Here is a 20198-nt window from a genome sequence, read left to right as displayed (position 1 = left end):
ACTGGCCGTTACATTGGGTCTGCTCCTTTCCTTTATCCTTGGCTGCTGTTTCTCTGGCAGAGCAGAACCACATCAGGTAGCTCTCAGGATTTCCTGCTGCTTGTTGGGAGCTGGTGTGCTCCAGCCAGGCCAGGGACTCAGAACCATAGTTGGCCAGCTGCCGGCCCCTCTGGGTCATCCTGGCTCTGGGGAGAGTGGGACAGACTGAAAATAAGTGGAGAAAATACATGTTCTGCTGAGCTTGATGTGTGTAGGGTGGGCAGGATGTGATGGGGTTGAGAAAAGGAGCAAGATGGCCAAGCTGGGAGAGGAAGGAGTGGGAAGAGGGCAGTTGTTAGATTAGCTCTGCTGTACAGCATAACTTCACCCTCAGCTTTGTCACTGTCCCCATGACGTAAACTCCCCGTCTGCCCTCAGAGAAATGAACCACTTGTGCTTGGCAGTTGACCAGCAAGTGTTGGAGCACTTGCAGGCGAGGGGGCCCTGTGGGTCTTTATGGCCTCTTGTGGCTCCTTAAGCCCCTTTGGGTCCGGTGCACCCTGCAGAGCTCATCCTTGCCAACATGTGGAGGAGGCAACGGCTGCTGTGCTCTGGCCAGGATGTTCCTTCCCCAGTTGTTACACTTCAGATTTTTTTCTTTAATCCTTGAAATGAGGCGTTACTGCAGATAGAACCTGTCATCATGCTGTACTTCTAAAAGCCTTTTTTGTTTGTTTATTTGTTTGGTAGATCTCCGAAGCTGGGAAGGACTCCTTGCCTTCTTGGTTGCACTGGAATGCAGAGAGCAGCTCCCTGGAAGGACTGCCCCTGGACACGGACAAGGGTGTCCACTACATCTCGGTGACCACTCTGCAGCCCTTCCCGAATGGGAGCTATGTCCCACAGACCACAAACGTCTTCTCTGTTGAGGTCCACCAAGAGGACCACAGCGAGCCTCAGTCGGTGCGAGTGGCCGTCCAAGACACGAGTGACACAGCGCCCTTCGTGTGCGGCTCGGAAGAGCCAGTCACTATCCTGACTGTCATTTTGGATGCCGACTTAACAAAAATGACACCAAAGCAGAGGATTGAACTCTTAAACAGAATGAGAAGCTTTTCAGAGGTGGAACTTCACAACATGAAGTTGGTTCCTGTTGTAAATAACAGACTCTTTGACATGTCGGCCTTCATGGCTGGACCAGGAAATGCAAAGAAGGTGGTGGAAAACGGGGCCTTACTCTCGTGGAAACTGGGATGTTCCCTGAGCCAAAACAGCGTCCCCAACATCAGCAAGGTGGAGGCTCCAGCTAAGGAAGGAACCATGTCTGCCCGCCTTGGCTACCCGGTTGTTGGCTGGCACATTGCTAACAAGAAGCCTCACCTCCCAAAGCGGACGCGGCGGCAGATCAACGCCACCCCTACGCCTTTGACTGCCATCGGGCCGCCCACCACTGCCGCACAAGAGCCACCCACCAGGATTGTCCCCACGCCAACGTCGCCCGCCATCGCGCCTCCCACAGAGACTACGGCACCCCCTGTCCGGGAGCCCATTCCACTGCCGAGGAAGCCGACAGTCACCATCAGAACCAGAGGCCCCATTGTCCAGACGCCCACGCTGGGGCCAATCCAGCCAACCAGGGTAGCAGAAGGCACGGGCACGGCCTCCGTGCCGATCCGCCCCACGATGCCTGGGTACGTAGAGCCCACAGCAGTGATCACACCGCCCTCAACTACCACCAAGAAACCGAGAGTCTCCACCCTGAAGCCAGCCACACCGTCCACGACAGATTCCTCCACGGCAATAACACGAAGGCCCACTCGAAGGCCCAAAACGCCCCGTCCAACAAAGCCTCCCAGCACCACCAGGTCGCCCATCTCCAAGCTGACGACGGCCTCTCCGCCGTCCCGCGTGCGCACCACGGCCAGCGGGCTGCCCCGGCCCTGGGAGCCCAACGAGCCGCCCAAGCTGACAAACCACATCGACAGGGTCGATGCGTGGGAGGGCACGTACTTCGAGGTTAAGATACCATCAGATACCTTCTACGACAAGGAGGACACCACCACTGACAAGCTGCAGCTCACCTTGAAGCTGAAGGAGCAGCAGATGATCGAGGAGAATTCATGGGTGCAGTTCAACAGCACCAGCCAGCTCATGTATGGCATGCCAGACCACAACCACATTGGGAAGCATGAGTACTTCATGTATGCCACCGACAAGGGCGGGCTTTTTGCCGTGGATGCTTTTGAAATCCATGTCCACAAACGCCCGCATGGGGACAAGTCTCCGGTGAAGTTCAAGGCCAGGCTGGAAGGGGACCACAACGCAGTGGTGAATGACATCCATAAGAAGATCATGCTGGTGAAGAAGCTGGCTCTGGCATTCGGCGACAGGAACAGCAGCACAATCACAGTGCAGGACATCGCCAAAGGCTCCATCGTAGTGGAGTGGACCAACAACACACTGCCCCTGGAGCCTTGCCCTCGGGAGCAGATCCGGACTTTGAGCAAAAAAATTGCAGATGACTCCGGCAGGCCGAGCCCAGCTTTCTCCAATGTCCTGCAGCCTGAGTTCAAGCCTCTGAACGTGTCTGTGGTTGGTTCCGGCAGCTGCAGGCACATCCAGTTTGTCCCCGTGACCAAGGATGGCAGGGTGATCTCAGAGGCCACGCCAACGGTGGCAGCAGGCAAAGACCCTGAGAAGAGCAGCGAGGACGACGTGTACCTGCACACGGTCATCCCTGCCGTGGTGGTGGCCGCCATCCTCCTCGTGGCTGGCATCATCGCCATGATCTGCTACCGCAAGAAGAGGAAAGGCAAGCTGACCATCGAAGACCAGGCCACCTTCATCAAGAAAGGCGTGCCCATCATCTTCGCCGACGAGCTGGACGACTCCAAGCCCCCACCGTCCTCCAGCATGCCCCTCATCCTCCAGGAGGAGAAAGCCCCACTGCCCCCTCCAGAGTACCCCAACCAGAGCATGCCGGAGACCACGCCGCTCAACCAGGACACCATCGGGGAGTACACTCCGCTGCGGGACGAGGACCCCAACGCGCCGCCCTACCAGCCTCCCCCCCCCTTCACCGCGCCCATGGAGGGGAAAGGCTCCCGCCCGAAGAACATGACCCCGTACAGGTCCCCACCGCCCTACGTGCCCCCTTAACAAACGGGAGGCTCTCGGGGGAGAAGGGGCCTCCAGCTCCACACCGGTGCTGTCTGTGGGCCGGCAGCCCCCTCGCCAGCCGGGAACACGAAAGCCCAGCCCGCTCCCCAGCAGGCTCTCCCCGGCTGCGCCCGCCGCACCGCCGCGCTCGCGGGACTCGGGGGGACACTTGTTTTATTTTTGCCTAACAAGCTTTGGTTTTATTTTATTCATAGAAAAAAAAAAAATTCTCGGCTCAAAGACGCCTTCCCGGCGGCTGTGCTTCGGCCGGGGCCGGGGTGGTGGGCAGGGAGGGGGGTCGGGACGGGTCGGGCCGGGTCGGGAGGAGCAGGCAGCACTGGGGTGGCACTCTGGGTCTCCGCTGTTTGCCTTTAACACTAACTGTACTGTTTTTTCTATTCACGTGTGTCTAGCTACAGGACGTAACATGAAAGGTAGCCTAAAAATAATTAAATTCAAGGGACTTTCTGAAGTCGATGGTTTAAGTTTTTACATTTAATCTGCTGTTTACCTAAACTGGGATGTGTAGTTTTTGGCGAGGGGGAGGGCAGTGCTGTGCTGCAGGCGAGCTCCACGGGCTGGTCAGCGGGGCCAGCCAGCCTCCTCCTCCTCCTCTTGGGGTGGATCAGCTTCTTGGTTTGGGGTTTGATTCTTCTATCGTTTTTATTTTATTTTTAATCAAAGAAATCCTATCTTTCTCACGCATCATAAAATAGTCATGAGTTGGGTCAGCCTGGCCTGGGGTGCCCGTGGCTGAGCAGGGGGTGCATCGCTGTGCCAGGGAATGCTCACGGAAGGATGAGCTGAGCCCTGTGCCACGACGAATTTCTCTGCTTCCCAGCGAGCACCACCAGGGCTGGGGGGGTCGATTGGAAGCAAAACCCCCTCCCCATGGGGTGTTTTGACGAGAGTGGGGTGTGTTCTCTGTCCCGGCTGCTCCTTGGGACTCTGCAGGAATGGCCTCGCTGGCCTCACGCTGGCACTCCAGCCTGGACACTGTTGGAAAATATAAAAAAGTAAAAAAAAAATAAATAAAAAGAAAAGGAAAAGAAAAAAGAGCGCCAGGAATAGTTAATAGTTAAAAGAAAAATCGGTGAACTCTCAAATCTAATTTTTTACTAAATTTTTGATACAGACTCCGATTGTTTTATTAAAAAAAAAAAGACTTAAAAACCGGTGTGCGGCTGCCAGCAGTTTGTACGGGCTCAGCCCCCTCGGGCCGGCCCCGGGGGACCCGCCACGGTGCCGGTACCGTCCCCATCCCCTCTGCTCCGAGCCCCGGCATCCCCAGCCGGGATTTGCCCGTGTGCGCCCCGGGAGGAGGGCTGACCCCGCACACCGGGGCGGACCCGCCGCTTCACCGTGCGCTGCCCGGGCACCGGCGTGGCCCCGGGAAGGGGGGGCGGGGGTGGTGCTCAACCCCCGGCTCCGGTCTCGGCGTCGCGGGGCCGCGAAAACAGCAAACCCGCCCGGGGGTGGCGGTGCCGGTCTGGGAGGCGGCGGGGTGGCCCCGGCGCGGGGGATGCCCGGAGCCAGCGCGGCCCGGCCCGCCCCCGTTCCCATTCCCGTTCCCATGCCCCGCTCCAGCTGGCCGGGGGCGCCGAGCCCGCACGGCCCGGCGTCGCCGTCATCGACCTCCGCTTCCCCCGCGGCGCCGCCGCCGACGTGAGTGCGGCCGCTCCGCCGCGGTACCGGAGCGGGGGACCGGGGTGGTCCCGTGGAGTCACGGGGGGATGCCGGGGGCGGCACCGGCGGGGGGTACCGGGTGGTCCCGGAGGAAGACAGGGCCCCTGCCAGGCACGGTGCAGGGCCGGGTGTGGTGAGCGGGGCGGGGTGGGTGGGGATGCCGGTGCCGGTGTGGGGAGAAGCCGGGGGCGGTCTCAGGGCGGAAGGGATGCCGTGGGCGGTATGGGGAAGATGTGAGGGGAGGTCCCGGGGCGGAGGGGATGCCGGTAACGGGTGGATGCCGGTGCTGGGGTACCTCCCTTACCGATGCTGGGCGGGATGCTGGGGATGCCGTGCCCGTCCCAGTAGGGTCGGGGATGCCCGTGCAGGTCCCGGTATGGGGCTCTGCTGGTGCGGGTACGGGGCCGTGCCGATCCCGCTGTGGGAGGGGGATTGCCGGTGCCCGTCCCAGTACCGGGGGGTGATGCCGGTGTCGGTACCGGGGAGTGCCGGTGCAGCTGTGGAGGGATGCTGTTGTGGGGCTGAGGTCGGCGGTCCCGCAGGTGCAGGAGATCGTGTTCAGGAACTTCTACACGGCGTTCCTGAGCGTGCGGGTGCAGCGGCCCGGCCCCGGCGGGTCCCGGCGCTGGGTGACCTGCCTGCGGGACCTGTGCCTGATGCCGTGCCCGCACACCGAGGAGGGCTCCCAGGACTACTTCTGCCTCCACCGGCACCAGGTCAGCACCAGGTCTGGATGGGAGCGTGGCATCACCCCCCCGGGGCTCACCCCTCTTTGCCCACAGCCCAGGGTGGCTCCCGCTCCAGGGGTCTGGTGCCCACATCCCACTGACCCCCATGGCTGCAAGAGTCCCTGTGCCCCGCTCAGCTCAGCCAGACTTCAGGGGACGATGCTTCCCCTGGGCTTCTTCCATCTGGGCTGGGTTGGGGGTTTTGGGAGGGTACCCCAAAAGCTGCCCCCAGTCAGTGCCAGCCCCTGTGGTTACACTGCCTGGCCCCTGCCCTGCAGATGCTGTGTGATGTGGACCAGGTGACAGCAATGCGGTTCATCCTGCGACAGCCCTCCCCAGTCTGGCTCCACTTCACCATTGAGGACCTGCAGATTTTCCCCCCTGGACAGAAGGTGAGCAGGTGCCGGAGCTACCCCACTGCCAGGCATGGGCAGGGGGCCAGGACAAGCCACTGTCCCCAGCCCTATACCTGGCATCTCCCCCTACAGCTCTGGGGAGCACACCCGGGGATGTGGCTCCAAGTCCTTGGCCTTTGCTGGGGCAGTTGGGATCCACTTGTGCTCCAGTGGTGCTGGGGAAGGGACTGCTCCAACAGCCACTCAAAACACAGAATTCCCTACAAAATGATCTTTAAGGATAGTAAAGTGACACTTCCATAGCAGGATCACTAGGGGTAGGCTCTAAGCCCCAGCACACTGCCTGGTGTAAAGGATGGAGATAGGGTTGGGAACACGCTGTGTGACCCTCTGGATCTGTTTCAGAGTCCTCAGAAGGATTTTCCCTCCTGGCTCTCCCAGCTGACCCCTCCGGAGCAGCCAGCCAGCCTGCATGGGGTGAGTAATCCCTGCTGAGGTGCTGGGGGAAGGAGGGACTTCTGTGGGGTGCCAGCCATGAGCATCCATCAGGAGGCCGCCAGGGCCATGCCTGCCTTGTTGGCTCCAGGCTTTCACCAGGAATAGCTGTGGAGCCCTGAAATAACCCGCCTTGTGCTGGAAGTAGTTTGCAGTGCTAAGAAGAAAAATATCTCCACGGGGATGTGCTATCTGAGGTGACATTTAAGTCTATTTGGCCTCTAGTCTGGGGACAGGAACATCACCAAGGAGAAGCGGGTGCACAGTGCCACTCAGCCGACAGGCGGGATGCAGTGGGATGGGACAGGAACAAGAACATCCCCACGGGAGCAGTGGGTGCACAGCATGGTTCAGTGGCAGGTGGGATGTGTGGGAACAGGGACAGGGACATCACTGCGGGAGCAGTGGGTGCACGGCCTCGCTCAGGGTGGGCGAGATGTGTGGGGACAGGGCTGGTTCCCGGTACTTTGCAGAGGGTGTGCTCTGGGGAACACATTGCCCAGCCAGGACAGCATGTGGGCAGAGGGGCATCACTGCCACGGCACGTGTTTACAGATTGCCAGCCACATCTGCCTGGCAGATGGTGGCCTTTGGTGGGCAAAGTCCAGGCAGAGCAGGGCCAGGGTGGGAGCTGGCTCGCCCATGAGAACCTGCTGAATCAACAGGAGGTGCTGCCTGCAGGAGGGTGGCACAGCCCACACCTGCCAGGGCAGTTCTGCTGCTGGGCTTCCACGCTACGGTGCTCACACTGCCCCAGCAGTGAGGCTGCTGTTCCCAATCCTTGCCCAGCTGTGTGACAGTTTGGGGAGGGCACTCCCGTCCCTTGCTGATTGCTTGGATCACATTCCCCTTGGCAAGGAGTATCCAGGCAGATGCCAGAGGTTGCTCTGAGACTGGCTTTTCCCAACATCACCACGAGGCACCCCTCAGCCCAGTGCAACAGAGCTGTGTCCCCGTGAGAGTTGTGCCCCAGCCAGGAGAGCTGCTGCTGAGTCCACACATCCCACCTGGCTAAAGGTCCCTGGGGTGAACCAGCATGTGTGCCCAGGATTCTGCACCCAAGCCCAGGCACGTCACTAAGTGAGGCTGTTGGGAAACTCTGGACTGCGTGATTAGGGTTTTAATGATTAGCCAGCAATCACCTTTCTGTCCTCATCCTGGCCACCTGCCAGCAGAGGTGGGCTTTGTTGGCACCGCAGCACCCAGGGATCAGGGTCACCCACGTCCTCAGTAGTTTGTTTTCCTGGAGAGAGGCCCTGCCCACCTCATGTTGGGAAACTACCGGCAGGTCGGGAATGTGGGCACCATCACGTGCCTGACTCCCTGGGAGGCAAAGCCATCCATCCACACCACTGCCCAAACCCAGGGTCATCCAGCCCATCTGGGCCATCCCTGCTCCACAGAATTGTGCCCACTTCTTTCCAGGAGCTCCCTGATCCAGAGAAGGTGTCGACGGAGGTCCAGCAAATGTGGGTGCTGACAGAGGTGATCCGGGCTCGCCAGGCAGCTGCCCGCATCGGGCGCTTCGACGTGAGTCCCACCACCCTGCTGACAGGGACCCTGGCCTTGCCACATGGCTCAGGAGCCCTCCCAGAGGGGCTGGAGCAGCCCAGCAGTGCTGTGCAGACAGTGACAGTCGCTCTCTTCCCCAGGTGGATGGCTGCTACGATGTCAACCTGCTTTCCTACACCTGAGCCCGCTGGTGCTGGTGCCAGCCGGGGAGAAGTGTCCCTTCCATGCTCCCGGGGCCTGCGCGGACTCCTGCATTCCCGCCTCGGCCACTGACCCCGCGGGGTCCCAAGCCCTCCCTGTGCCCCTTCCCTGACTCCCTCTGCACTGCCCAGCAGCGAGGGGCAGCGCTGCCACTCCAGAGACCCCTGGGAGCCTCTCCTGGGCACGTCCCGTGGGCAGAGCCCGGACACTGCGAGGGGGTGCGGGGGGACCGAGGGGTGCGGCGGTGCCGGAGGGGTCACCACTAAAAGCTGCTACGTTGGCCCTGCCTGTGCCCGCCTGTCTCTGGGGGATGGGGGTGGCCGTGCCGGCAGCCCCGGGGAGGCGGTGCCGAGGGCGGGCCGGGCCGGGGGCGGGGGCCGGGGCCAGGGCCGGGCGGACTCCATGTCCCAGGCGCCCCGGGGCCGGTCCGAGCCGTGCCGGGAGGGAGGAGGAAGAGGAAGATGCTGCGGGCGGGCTGCCGCGCCGCGCTGTCCCGCCGGCCCCCGGGCTCGGCGCCGCGGAGAGGGGCCGGGGGCAGCGGGGCCGGGGACGAGGGGCTGAAGCAGACGCCGCTGGATGCCCTGCATCGGGCCCGCGGCGGGCGGATGGTGCCGTTCGCCGGCTGGACCCTTCCGCTGCACTACGGGCAGGGCCACCTGCAGTCACACCTGCACACCCGCCGCCACTGCTCCCTCTTCGACGTCTCCCACATGATGCAGGTAGCGGGGTCGGGATGCGGGGGCTGGAGCAGGGGGGCGGCCGCAGCACCTCACAGCCTCGCCGGCCCCTTGCAGACCCTGGTGTACGGCCGGGACCGCGTCCGGTTCATGGAGAGCCTGGTGGTGGGGGACATCGCCGAGCTGAAGCCAGGACAGGTAGGGGGCACTGGGCAGGCAGCAGGCATCCAGCGGGGCCGGAGGTGCCCGGGATGCCCTGGGACGGTCCGGGCAGCCTGCCAATGCTGCCGCGGGCCGTGTCCCGCAGGGCACCCTGACGCTGCTCACCAACGAGAAGGGCGGCATCACGGACGACCTCATCGTCACAAACACGTCAGAAGATCACCTCTACGTGGTGTCCAACGCCGCCTGTGCTGACAAGGACTTGGCCATCCTGAGGGTATGGGGCTGCCTGAGCCCCGCGGGAGGGGGGGACACGCGTGGGAATGAGTCTCTCTGCCTTTTGGTGACACCGGTGTTGCGCAGGGTGAGGTGGCCATGGCCACGTGTGGGGCTGGCACTGGCCTGGCCCCCGTGCTAGCAGCCCCCTGTCACCCTGGCAGGACAGAGCGGCGCAGCTGCAGGCCACCGGCAGTGACATACACCTGGAGGTGTCAGACAATGCCCTGCTGGCTCTGCAAGGTATTGGGGGCCCCACATGGGCCTGCCCTCCCCCGGATCCTCTCCCGGTGGATGTCACCGCCCTCCCCACGTCCCCCCCCTTCCCCGGGCACTGCTGCCTTCCAGCCACCTGCCTCCCCAGGTCCCTCCATGGCACGGGTTCTGCAGGAAGGGCTGTCGGATGACCTGGCCAAGCTCTCCTTCATGAATAGCATCACCACGACCGTGTTCGGTGTGCCGGGCTGCCGGGTCACGCGCTGCGGTTACACCGGCGAGGACGGCGTGGAGGTACCCAGGGAGCTGTGCCAGTGTCCCCAGTGCGGTACCAGGCAGGGGAAGGCCGTGCCCCACTGACCCTGCCCGTGTCCCGCTGTAGATCTCGGTGCCCGCGGCGCGGGCGGTGGAGCTGGCCGAGCAGCTCCTGGGTGTCCCCGATGTGTGGCTAGCAGGGCTGGCAGCCAGGGACAGCCTGCGCCTGGAGGCCGGGCTCTGCCTCTACGGCAATGACATCGATGAGACTGTCACCCCTGCCGAGGCCGGGCTGATGTGGACTCTGGGTAGGTCCACCTCCTCCTTGGGGCAGGCAGAGCAGCAAGGTGTCTCCAGTGGGTACAAGGGGACCAGTCAGGCATCACCAGCCCTCACCCATCTCTGCCCTGCAGGGAGGCGCCGGCGTATGGCCATGGACTTCCCTGGTGCTGCTGTCATCATGGCACAACTGAAAGAGAAGCCGAGGCGCAGGCGTGTGGGGCTGACGTCGGTGGGACCCGCCATCCGGCCCCACATGGCCATCCTGGGCCCTGAAGGCAGGCCTGTGGGTAGGTGGGGGCAGTGGGGCTGGCACGGGCACGACCCTGAGCTGTGGCCATGGCACTGACAGGGGCTGGCCAGGCCCCGTTCACCTCCCCATACCCTCACATCCCAGGCACAGTGACCAGTGGATGTCCCTCGCCCTGCCTGGGCAAGAACATCGCCATGGGCTACGTGGAGGCACCGCACAGCCGGGCTGGCACCAAGCTCACCGTCGAGGTGCGCAAGAAGCAGCACCCTGCCGTCATCACCAAGATGCCCTTCGTGCCCACCCAGTACTACATGGCCAAGTGAGGCCAGTGCATGCTGTGGGCACAGTGCCCCAGCTCCAATAAACACCCTGTTCCATTTCCCTGGCCTCCTCTCTGGTTATGGTGGCAATGCCAAAACAAGGAGCAGCAGGTGGGCACAGCACTTTAATGGTGTTGGCAGTACCCAGCCGGCGGTCCTGGTGCTGCTCACTCCCGGTGTGTCTTCATGGGCTCTGCCGTGGGGCCATCCCTGCAAGAGACAGGCACCGTGAGCACGGCTGGGGCAGGCACCGTGTCCGTGTGCGGCTGGGGGCCCTCACTGGGGCACCCTGGGCTGGGGTGCAGTTGGGCGGGGTGGGGGGCTCAGAGGTCGGGGCACAGCCCGGGGGGCACAGCCTGGGCGGCACTTGTCAGAACCCGCAGCTCGGGGGCTAACGGGGCCGGTGTCCCAGAGGCGCCCGTCCGGACCCTGCCGGGCAGCGCGCAGTCACGGGCTGTAGCGGTGCAGGGCTGCGGCGGGGGGACGCTCACTGGGCGGGGGTCGCTCACCGGGCAGCGCTCCGGGAGCGCCGGCCGGGCGCGGGGGAGGGAAGCCGGGCAGGCCCGCGGGGGAATCAGCGTTTTTGGGCCCGGTAGCGGTCGGGACTCACCGGGGCGGGCAGTGCCGCTCGGCGGCGCCGTTGCGTCCCGCCGGGCCCGCGGGGGACAGGGAGTGCGCGCGGGGCCGGGAGGTCCCGAGGGGCGGGGCCTGCCCGGTCCCGCCGCCATCCTGCGCGGTCGGGGCGGGGCCTTACGGATTAGCTCCTCCCCGGGGCAGGCCCGGGGGTGGGGCCGGTCGGAGGCGGGGCCATCATGGCGGGAAGCGAGGAGGAGCCGCGGTACTCGCGGCAGCTGTGAGTGCGGAAACCGGCACCGGGGCCGGCACCGGGGAGCGGCACCGGGGGCCGGAGCAGGGCGCGGTGCAGCGGTGCCGGCCCCCGCTGACGGCCGCCGCCGGTACCCGCAGGTATGTGCTGGGCGGCGGCGCGCGGCGGCTGCCCGGGTCGGCGGTGCTGGTGTCGGGGCTGCGCGGGACCGGAGCGCAGGTGGCGACGGCGCTGGTGCTGGCGGGGACCGGGCGCGTCGTCCTGCACGACTGCGGTGCCGCCTGCACCGCCGACCGCACCCACCAGGTACCGGCGGGGCCGGGCGGGGCTCCGGGGAAAGGTACGGGTGAAGTTCGCTGTAACAGGTACGGGTGGGGATCTCATAACAGGAGCTAGTGAGAATGCCGGTAGTGGGTGCAGGTGAGGGTGGGGATCCCGACAATAGGTACGGTCAGGGGTCCCAGTAACAGCTAAGGTACAGGCGGGTGTCCCAGTAACGAGTGTGGGTATGGGCACAGGTGCCAGAGTACAGGTATGGAAGAGGGGCCCCATAATGTGTGTAGGCATTGATAAAGGTCCTGGTAATAGGTACAGACTCATGTGGGGGTCCCAGTACCAGGTACGAGTATGGATGAGAATCCCCATATTGGGTACAGACTGCAGTCCCAGTAACAGGTACAGGTATGGATGGGAAGGCCCATGTAACAGGTACAGGTATGGATGGGAAGGCCCCATGACATATACAGGTACATACAAGGGTCTTGGTACAGGGGCAGACTCAGGTGGGAGTCCCAGGAACAGGCACGGATGTGGCTGGAGGTCACAGTAACAGGTGCAGGTGCAGCTGGGAGAATCCCTGTTTGCAGGGATGGGTTTGGGATGAGGGGCTTCCAATAACCGGCACAAGCTGGGGAGGCTGGTGAGGCACAGGGTGCCCTTCATTGTCACAGGTAAGGTGACAGAGCCCCCTCACCAGTGCAGACAGGGCCTGTGGAGCACCCCACAGTGGTGAGCTGCACCCCAGGCCCATAGGGTGCCCCGCCATGTGTCCAATCTGCAGTTCCTCCTGGAAGAGAGCGATCTAGGCCAGAACCGTGCCAAGGCATCCCAGCGGGCCCTGGCTGAGCTGAACCCCCATGTGGTGGTCGAGGCTCACACCGGGGAGCTGTCGGAGGCCTTCCTTGCCCCCTTCCAGGTGAGCCTGCGTCCCGGCACCGGGGGGACCCCCGGGGTGGCAGCGCTCGCTGACAGACCTGGCACAGGTGGTGGTGCTGACTGAGTCCCCGCTGGAGGAGCAGCTCCGCCTCGGGGACTTCTGCCATGCCCGGGGCATCTGCTTCATCGTGGCTGACGCCAAGGGGCTGGCAGGGTAAGGGGTCTCATGGGGCCCTGCACTGGCTGTGGGTCACCTTGTCCCCAGAGCCCCCAGCCCTGCGCTGCATCCCATGTCCCCAGTAGCCCACTGGCAGGGCTGCTCGGCCTGGGCAGGACGTGGCAGTGCTGGGGCAGCTTGGTGGGGCACTTCCTCTGCCAAAACCCCATCTGTCCTCTCCAGGCAGCTGTTCTGTGACTTCGGGGAGCGCTTTGTCGTTCATGACCCAGCAGAAGGGGATCCAGTGTCTGCTCCTGTGGAGCACATCTCCCAGGTAGGAGGGAGGGCAGCCCCTGCAGGTCCCCCAAAATGTTGCTGCCGCCTCCACTGGCTGTATGCCACCCCAGTCCAGTGCCCCACTCTCATGTAGCCTTCCCCTCCTCAGGGCAACCCAGGAGTGGTGACATACATGGGGACGGAGAACAGCCATGGCCACCTCTTCTACGAGGGTGACCTGGTGACATTTTCTGGCGTGCAGGGGATGACAGAGCTGAACGGCCAGGAGCCTGTCCCTGTGCATGTGCTCGGTGAGACCTCCAGGGGGATACTGGCTGATTGAGGAACTCACCGGGTCCTTGGCAGTGACCGTGGTGTGACGTGTGCTCCTCTTGTCCCCAGATGCCTTCAGGCTGGAGATCAGTGACACCAGCTCCTTCTCGCCGTACCGCTGCGGGGGTCTGGTTTCACAGGTGCAGCAGCCCCAGGAGTGTTCCCACGTAAGTCCTTCTGGGCCCCACGGTGCTGCCACCGGGCTGGGGTGCTGCTGTGCCATGCCGGGCCCCACGAAAGCGCTCACCAATCCCTGGTGCTGTGCTGGCAGAAGCCCCTGCGCCAGGCGCTGGAGGAGCCCCAAATCCAGGTGGCAAGTCCCGAGGATCTGCCACGCAGCCGCAGCCTGCACGCCGCCTTCCAGGCCCTCCACGCTTTCCGCAGGGAGCAGGGCCGCCTGCCGCGGCCCAGGGCGCCCGTAAGTCCGTGTGTCCTGCTCCTGCCCACCCGCACCCCGCTGCCGGGCGCTGCCCTCTCCCCTCTGCCCGCAGGCGGATGCCGAGCGGGTGCTGGAGCTGGCGCGGGGCCTGGCAGCACGGCAGGGTCCCCTGGACGAGGACACGGTGCGCGCCTTCGCCAGCGCCAGCGCCGGGGACCTGTGCCCCGTGGCCGCCGTGCTCGGGGCGCTGGCGGCCCAGGAGGTGCTGAAGGTGAGCGGGGCCGGGTCCCGCCGGCCGTGGCCGTCCGGTGGCGTTTGGTGGCCACGAGAGGGCACTTGCTGCCCGCCTGGGGACGCCGGGTCCGGCAGCAGGGCTGGGGCGGGCTGGGGGGAGCGCCCCGCTGGCCGCCTGCCCACGGGCTGCTCGCCCCAGGCCGTCACCGGGAAGTTCCTGCCCCTGGAGCAGTGGCTGTACTTCGACGCCCTGGAGTGCCTGGCGCTGGCGGGGGCTGCGCAGCTGACAGAGACGGACTGTGCCCCGGTGAGACCCCGTGTCCCGGCTGCCCGCGGTGCCGTGGCTGCTGTGCTCACACAGCTCCTTGTCCCGGCAGAGAGGCTCTCGCTACGATGGCCAGATTGCCGTCTTCGGGGCCAATTTCCAGGAGAGGCTGGGCCACCAGAAGTACCTGGTGGTGAGTGGGGAGGGCCATGGCACTGGGAGGCTGTGGAGCATCCAGCTGGCACGTGGGGAGCTGCAGCATCTCTGTCCTAACAGGTAGGAGCTGGTGCCATCGGCTGCGAGCTGCTGAAGAACTTTGCCATGATGGGGCTGGCAGCGGGGCCGGATGGGGAGCTCATCGTCACTGACATGGACACTGTTGCCCTCTCCAACCTCCATCGGCAGCTTCTCTATCGCTCAGCAGATATATCAGTGAGGCAGCACGAGGCAGGGGCTGAGCTCCCCCCAAAGGGCATCCTGGCTGGCCCAGGGGCTCTCTAAGGCTGCCCACCCCTTCTCTGCCCTGGCAGGAGCCAAAGTCAGTGGTGGCTGCAGCGGCCGTGCAGCGCATGAACCCTGATGTCAGAGTGACAGCTCACCAGAACCAGGTGGGACCTGCTACCGAGATGCTCTACAACGACAACTTCTTCCGGCACCTGGATGGCGTTGCCAGCGCCCTGGATACGATAGAGGCCCGTGAGTGTCAGGAAGGGCATGGGGCCCAAGCCCCTGGGCCTGCTCCCTGGCTCCCCAGCACTCCTGGCTCCCTGCAGGCACCTATTTGGAGAGACGCTGTCTGCGCTGTCGCACACCACTGCTGGACTCGGGCACAGAGGGGACACGGGGGAATGTGCTGGCCATGGTACCGTCCCTGACCGAGCCTCTGCGGCCAGCCAGCGCCCCCAGGGATGGCACCTTCCCCACGTGTACCCTGCGGCACTTCCCCCGCACCATCCAGCACACGCTGCAGGTAGGCTGAGCTGCCACAGCGCCCAGCGAGGAGGCACCGGGACCTTTGTCTTCCTTCCCCTTGTCCCCTCCAGTGGTGAGCCATGAGCAGGATATGGCCCCAGCTGCTTCCTGCTGGCAGCCTGAGTGCTGCTGCTGGCCCTGCCAGAGCCTCCCCCTCCCCCTGGGCTTGGGGGCACAAGGGGGAGGTTCCAGTGCTCAACACTCGTTTCTCTTCCACAGTGGGCCCGTGATGAGTTTGAGGGGCTTTTCCAGCTACCTGCAGAACAAGTCAACCAGTTCATGGAGTGAGTGGGCTTTGGGGGTAGTGACACTGGGAGAGGAGCTTCCAGCTCTGCCAGGGCATGCTGGGAATGGGGAGAGGGTGCCAGACTCAGGTGTCTCACAGGATTGCTCTTGGGCCAGCATCAGCAGTTGCCTGCTTTTGCAGGGACCCAGCTTTCCTGGAGCAGCAGCCGCCAGGGCAGGTCGTGGAGCAGGTGTGGGAGAGGCTGCGGGAGCGGCCGCGGGACTGGCAGGACTGTGTGCGCTGGGCACGCCGGCGCTGGCAGAGCTGCTACCACGATGCCATCGCCCAGCTGCTGCACATCTACCCCCCGGAGCATGTGAGCCCAGCACCACGGGGCTGGCACCCCCTGCACGCCCGTCCCCCCACTGCCACCTCACTGCAGCCAGGGCACACGCTCCTGGGCCTGACTCTTCTCTCCCTGTGCCAGGAAACCAGCCCGGGTGTCCCCTTCTGGGCAGGGGACAGGAGCTGTCCCCATCCACTGACATTCAACCCTGACAATGTGAGTGCAGGGAGGGAGAGCTGTGGGGTCTCACGTGGGAATGGTATGGGCAGAGGGAGAGCCAAGCCTGTGCTGGGCATACTGGGAATACTAAACTGTAGTTGTGCTACGTCTGCCACAGCCTGTGCAGGGCTGCCAGGCCCTGGGCTGGGTCAGTTCCTGTCCCCCAGTCAGGGAGGGCACTGCAGGGGCAGTTCTACCAGCTCGGGGGCAGCGGAGGAGAGCTCCTCCACCTCCATCTCCATTCTGGGGCAAAGCCACGCAGTTCTACCAGCTCAGGGCAGTGCTGGCAGCTCTTGGCTATGTGGGACCACCCCCGCAAGGCACCCCATAGCCACCCCTGTTCTACCTTGCAGGACACCCACCTGGATTATGTCCTGGCTGCTGCCCACCTCTTTGCCCAAGTGCACAGGGTGCCACCATGCAGGGACCGGGTGGCCATCCAGGCCATCCTCCGTGATGTGGTCCTGCCACCCTTTGCACCCCAGGAAGGGCTCCAGATCGCCCTCACAGAGGAACCCACAGAGGAGGCACAGGTTCCCACAGGTGAGGTTCCCGGGTATGTTCCTGGGTCCAGCCTGGTGGTGGTGGGGCCGTGGCTTCTTGTCCCTGCTTCAGCAGCCAAGACAACCCAGATGAAGGTGGAGACACCCCAGCCAGTGCCACAGTGCAGGAGTATCATGCCAGGCATCCTTGTGCCCCCAGATCACAGGCAGCTGACAGAGCTTACCCAGGACCTGGTGCAGTGGAGACAGGAGCTGGTGGGGGATGAGGACACACAAGCACCCTTGATGGTGCCCATCCACTTTGAGAAGGTAGCGGAGCCAGGCAGGTGGCCCTGCTCAGCCTGGGGGGGTTGATGTCCCCATGGGATGCAGATATCCCCCCACTCTTCCCCACAGGACAACGATATCCACATAGACTTTATCACAGCAGCATCCAACCTGCGTGCAGAGAACTATGGCATCTCCCCTGCCAGCTGGCTGACGGTGAGAGGGGCAGCCTGTGGGGTCAGGAGTCCCTGTTCCGTGTGGGGCAGCTGGTGACACCCTCCTGTCCTCAGAGCAAGCGAATTGCTGGGCAGATCGTGCCCGCCATCATCACCACCACGGCGGCCGTGGCCGGGCTGGCCTGCCTGGAGGTCTACAAGCTGGTGTGGGGCTGCCAGGACCTCAGCTGCTACTGCAACAGCAACATCAGCCTGTCTACCTGCCTCCTGCTCCGAGTGCAGCCCCCGCCAGCCCCCACCTACTGGGTAGGACCCTCTTCCCTGGGAAGGGGCAGGTGGGGGACACCCAGGGGCCAGCGGCATCTGCTGTGGGACAATGCCAGGGGGACCCAGGGGAAAGGAGGTGGCCACGCAGCGAGGGCAGCCCTGGCCATAGCACTCTAGAAATGGATCTGGGTGCTGCAGTGGGTTGGGAATGCTGCCAGGCAGTGAGCAACCAGCTCCTTCACCTGGCTGACCCCAGCCGTGATGCTCTGGGGTGCCCATGGGGCTGAGGCAGCCCCGTGCCCCACGGCAGGCCCCACGCTGAGCCCCACAGCAGGGTTGGGAGGCCGCTGCAGCCGCGCTCATCTGGCTTATGGAAACCAGCTGCGGCAGCCAGAGAGCAGCTGGCACCGGGCCGGGAAGGGCCGCCCGGGGGAGCGGGGCCGGGGGTCCCGGCGGTGGGGAGCCAGGGAGGGAGGGCGGGGGTGGGGGCAGGTCCAGATTGGGACCGTCTGGGCTATAGAGGCCCCTTTGTCTGGGGGTTTATGGCGTGCGAGGCAGCCCTTCCGGCACGGCAGGAAGCGCCGATTGGAACCAGATTGGCCCGGGGGGCCCAGGGCCGGGGGCAGGAAGAGGGGGAGGGAGGCGACTCCACTGCCTTGCGCCGGCTCCAGCACCACTTCGGGCTGATGGCTGCCCCACGGCCCCCTCAAACGCCATGCCCAGCCCTGTGCCATCCTGGCCGTAGAGTCCCTGGGTTGGCGTCATCCCTGGATGGAGGATGCTGCTGGGTCTGGCCATGCCCTCAGGTCCCTGCAGCAGCACCCAACACCTCCATGTCCCAGGGCGAGGACTCCCGGTGTGACATTTCACACCCAGCTGCTTGGCTATGGTGGGAACACATGTCCCCAAGGCCTGCTTGGTGTGACCTATGTCCCCATGGGAACCTGGGGAGCCCACGCTGGGGGCCAGCCTTGTCCAGAGGAATATGCTTCCCAGGGCCAGAGCGATGTACTTTGGTGGCAGAGGGCCAAGCCATGCCTTTCCCTTTGTGCCGAGCTGTTGCTGCCCGGCGAGGATGGGGTTAAGCCCTTCTCTCCACCAGTGGGATAAGTGCAGGCAGCAGAAGGCGGAGGTGAGAAGGCAGCAGAAAGCAGGAGGGAGAGCGACCAGGTGTGAACACCCCTCCCGAGCGGGCAGGGGCCAGGCGGGCAGTGCTGCCTGCAGCGAGGGCAGATGGCCGTGCAGCCCTGCCAGACGGCGCTTGGCCCCGGGCTTGGCACCACATTGGCCTCCTTGGGCCGGAGCAGGGGTCGTGGGGCCACAGGCATGAGAAGAGATGATTGTGTGGGGCTGGGCAACGCTTCAATGGCCTTTTGTGCGCCTGTCCTGGCCCGGGGCTAGGGGCAGTGCCGGCTCCACACTGACACTGACCCTTAAGTGGACCCCAGCAGTGCTGGGGGGATAGTTGTGTCCCCCACCGCCCCTGCAACACCATGGTGCCCCCATCACCCTGCCCCTTTGCCTGCCCTGCTGTCCCCCAGCCCTTGTGCTGCACCAGTCCCTGCCCCAGGGGGCTGGCCAGCCAGGATCTGGGGTGCCAGTGCTGGCTGCTCCCCCCTGGCAGTACGGCGGGCGGGAGTGGAGCTGCTGGGACCGGCTGGAGCTGCGGGCAGTCGGCGCAGATGGGCAGGCCATGACGGTGCAGGAGGTGCTGGAGTGGCTGCAGGTGAGCCCAGAGCTGTCAGCATGCACTCAGGTCACCCTGGGGGACGCAGGGCCAGATCCTGACAGCCACCTCTTGTAGAGGACATACGGCTGGACCGTGACCATGCTCCTGTGTGGCGACAGCGTGCTCTATGACAGCAAGGCAGAGGCAGAGACACGGGCCCGGCAGCAGGCACAGAGGTAGGTCCACAGCTCCAGGGCCCAATCCTGCCCTGGAGGGGGGGCTTCCAGCCCCCACTGCCTCAATTCTGAGCTACTCCAGCTGCAGTGCAGCTCCCAGCCGGCTGCTGGATAAACATCCTGCCGGCAGCACTTCCCGTGGCGGGACCCCTGCCCGGCCCCTTGCTGCGGCCCCTGCATCCCACCAGCCTGGCCGGACACCCCTGAGGGGCCCGAGGCACCCCAGAGCAGTCAGCCAGCCTTGCAGGACAAGAGAGTGCCCCCAGCACCCCCTTTCCCTGCTACAGGTTATCTGAGAGCTTGGAGGATGCCAGGATGCCGCAGCAGCAGGACCTGGAGCTGCTGTATATCTGCGAGGACGAGGATGATGAGGCTGAAGATATCCGTCCCCCTCTCCTGTGCTCCCTACCTTGAGCAAGGGGCCAACACCTCCTGCCCCATGCAATAAACACTGCAGGCTGCAATGGCCCTCCTTGCAAAAACCCCCTGCTTGCCCCTGCCTGGAGCCGGGCACAGGCACTCCCTTTGATAAACGCTGCGGCGCCCAGACCGTATAAAACGGGGGTTTATTTACAGGGTGGGGGTGCGGGCCGCAGCAGCGGGGCTAAATGTAGCCGATAACGTCGTTGCAGATGATGGGCTGGCGGCTGCGGCTGTTCATCAGGGCCGTGAAGCGGTGGAAGTCCGTGGCCAGCTGGGCGATGTTGCTGTGGGACTGGTGGAAGCAGGCGCCCTTGGGCTGTCCCCCCAGCCCCAGCGGGCAGGAGAAACGCTTGGTGGCATCGCGGCCGGCGGGCCGGGCGCCGTCGGCGCCCCGGGGCCGGGCCATGCTGGCCAGCTTGCGGCGCACATTGCCCGAGAGGCTGAGCAGGAAGGCGGGGGGCTTGGCCAGCCGGCGGGAGGGCTCGGCGGGGGCCCGGCGACGCGGTTCGGCGCCCACCTCGGGCAGGTCCATCCAGTTCTCCACCAGGTCAGCGAAGCAGTTGTCGCCCAGCACCAGCGGCTGCCGGTTCCGGCTCTGCGACAGCAGCGCTACGGTCCAGTCCTGCGTGTCGGCCGGCTCCAGGGCCCGCCACTGCTCCAGGCAGGCGTCCGAGGTGGATTTGGGGCGGACACGGCGGGCGGGGGCGGGCGGCGG

The 20198-nt window shown here is 64.5% G+C and overlaps 5 protein-coding genes and 1 long non-coding RNA gene across 9 annotated transcripts in view; 4 read left to right on the top strand and 2 right to left on the bottom strand.

The window, feature by feature from the left end:
* Positions 1–4314, top strand: part of DAG1 (dystroglycan 1) — a 37748-nt gene extending 33434 nt beyond the window's left edge. For both annotated transcript variants that reach the window (XM_039695469.1, XM_039695470.1), the window contains one exon: positions 730–4314. In XM_039695469.1, the coding sequence (XP_039551403.1) occupies positions 730–3138 (2409 nt within the window). In that variant the 3' untranslated portion in view covers positions 3139–4314. The remainder of the gene's footprint in view (positions 1–729) is intronic.
* On the top strand, positions 3566–8402 carry NICN1 (nicolin 1). Its single transcript, XM_039734192.1, has 8 exons — positions 3566–3572; positions 3668–3719; positions 4635–4803; positions 5367–5540; positions 5831–5944; positions 6314–6385; positions 7829–7933; positions 8056–8402. Exons 1-8 carry the CDS (start codon positions 3566–3568, stop codon positions 8095–8097), a joined length of 735 nt encoding a protein of 244 aa, XP_039590126.1. The 3' UTR covers positions 8098–8402.
* A 52-nt stretch (positions 8403–8454) lies between these two features.
* Positions 8455–10615, top strand: AMT (aminomethyltransferase). Its single transcript, XM_039695477.1, has 8 exons — positions 8455–8835; positions 8911–8991; positions 9101–9232; positions 9396–9474; positions 9596–9741; positions 9830–10010; positions 10116–10271; positions 10379–10615. Exons 1-8 carry the CDS (start codon positions 8578–8580, stop codon positions 10555–10557), a joined length of 1212 nt encoding a protein of 403 aa, XP_039551411.1. The 5' UTR covers positions 8455–8577; the 3' UTR covers positions 10558–10615.
* A 46-nt stretch (positions 10616–10661) lies between these two features.
* On the bottom strand, positions 10662–11257 carry LOC120495694. The gene is made up of 2 exons (XR_005626117.1): positions 11165–11257; positions 10662–10764 (listed from the first exon to the last, which is right to left on the bottom strand). It is a non-coding gene; the product is annotated as an uncharacterized LOC120495694 (long non-coding RNA).
* Positions 11258–11354: 97 nt separating this feature from the next.
* Positions 11355–19595, top strand: UBA7 (ubiquitin like modifier activating enzyme 7). Of its 2 annotated transcripts, XM_039695415.1 has the most exons (24): positions 11355–11407; positions 11521–11686; positions 12441–12575; positions 12643–12749; positions 12936–13026; positions 13138–13279; positions 13371–13468; positions 13573–13719; positions 13793–13951; positions 14114–14221; positions 14292–14372; positions 14456–14611; positions 14710–14875; positions 14953–15149; positions 15371–15435; positions 15579–15753; positions 15865–15939; positions 16296–16485; positions 16645–16754; positions 16842–16928; positions 17003–17194; positions 18780–18881; positions 18960–19060; positions 19348–19595. In XM_039695415.1, exons 1-24 carry the CDS (start codon positions 11367–11369, stop codon positions 19472–19474), a joined length of 3018 nt encoding a protein of 1005 aa, XP_039551349.1. In that variant the 5' UTR covers positions 11355–11366; the 3' UTR covers positions 19475–19595. The 2 variants fall into 2 exon arrangements, with proteins under 2 accessions (XP_039551349.1, XP_039551350.1); XM_039695416.1 differs by lacking the exons at positions 13573–13719; positions 13793–13951; positions 14114–14221; positions 14292–14372 and having other exon boundaries at positions 19348–19594.
* A 20-nt stretch (positions 19596–19615) lies between these two features.
* The window catches only part of INKA1 (inka box actin regulator 1), a 2467-nt gene continuing 1884 nt past the window's right edge, over positions 19616–20198 (bottom strand). Inside the window, exon 3 of one of the 2 annotated variants that reach the window (XM_039695417.1) lies at positions 19616–20177. In XM_039695417.1, coding sequence (XP_039551351.1) covers positions 19665–20177 — 513 coding nt within the window. In that variant the 3' untranslated portion in view covers positions 19616–19664. The other variant, XM_039695418.1, reaches the window with a different exon arrangement.

This window comes from Passer montanus, unplaced genomic scaffold (genome assembly GCF_014805655.1).
Source record: "Passer montanus isolate IOZ18808 unplaced genomic scaffold, ASM1480565v1 scaffold9, whole genome shotgun sequence".
Taxonomy (NCBI): Eukaryota; Metazoa; Chordata; class Aves; order Passeriformes; family Passeridae; genus Passer; species Passer montanus.
This window is presented reverse-complemented; position numbering and strand designations above follow the sequence as displayed.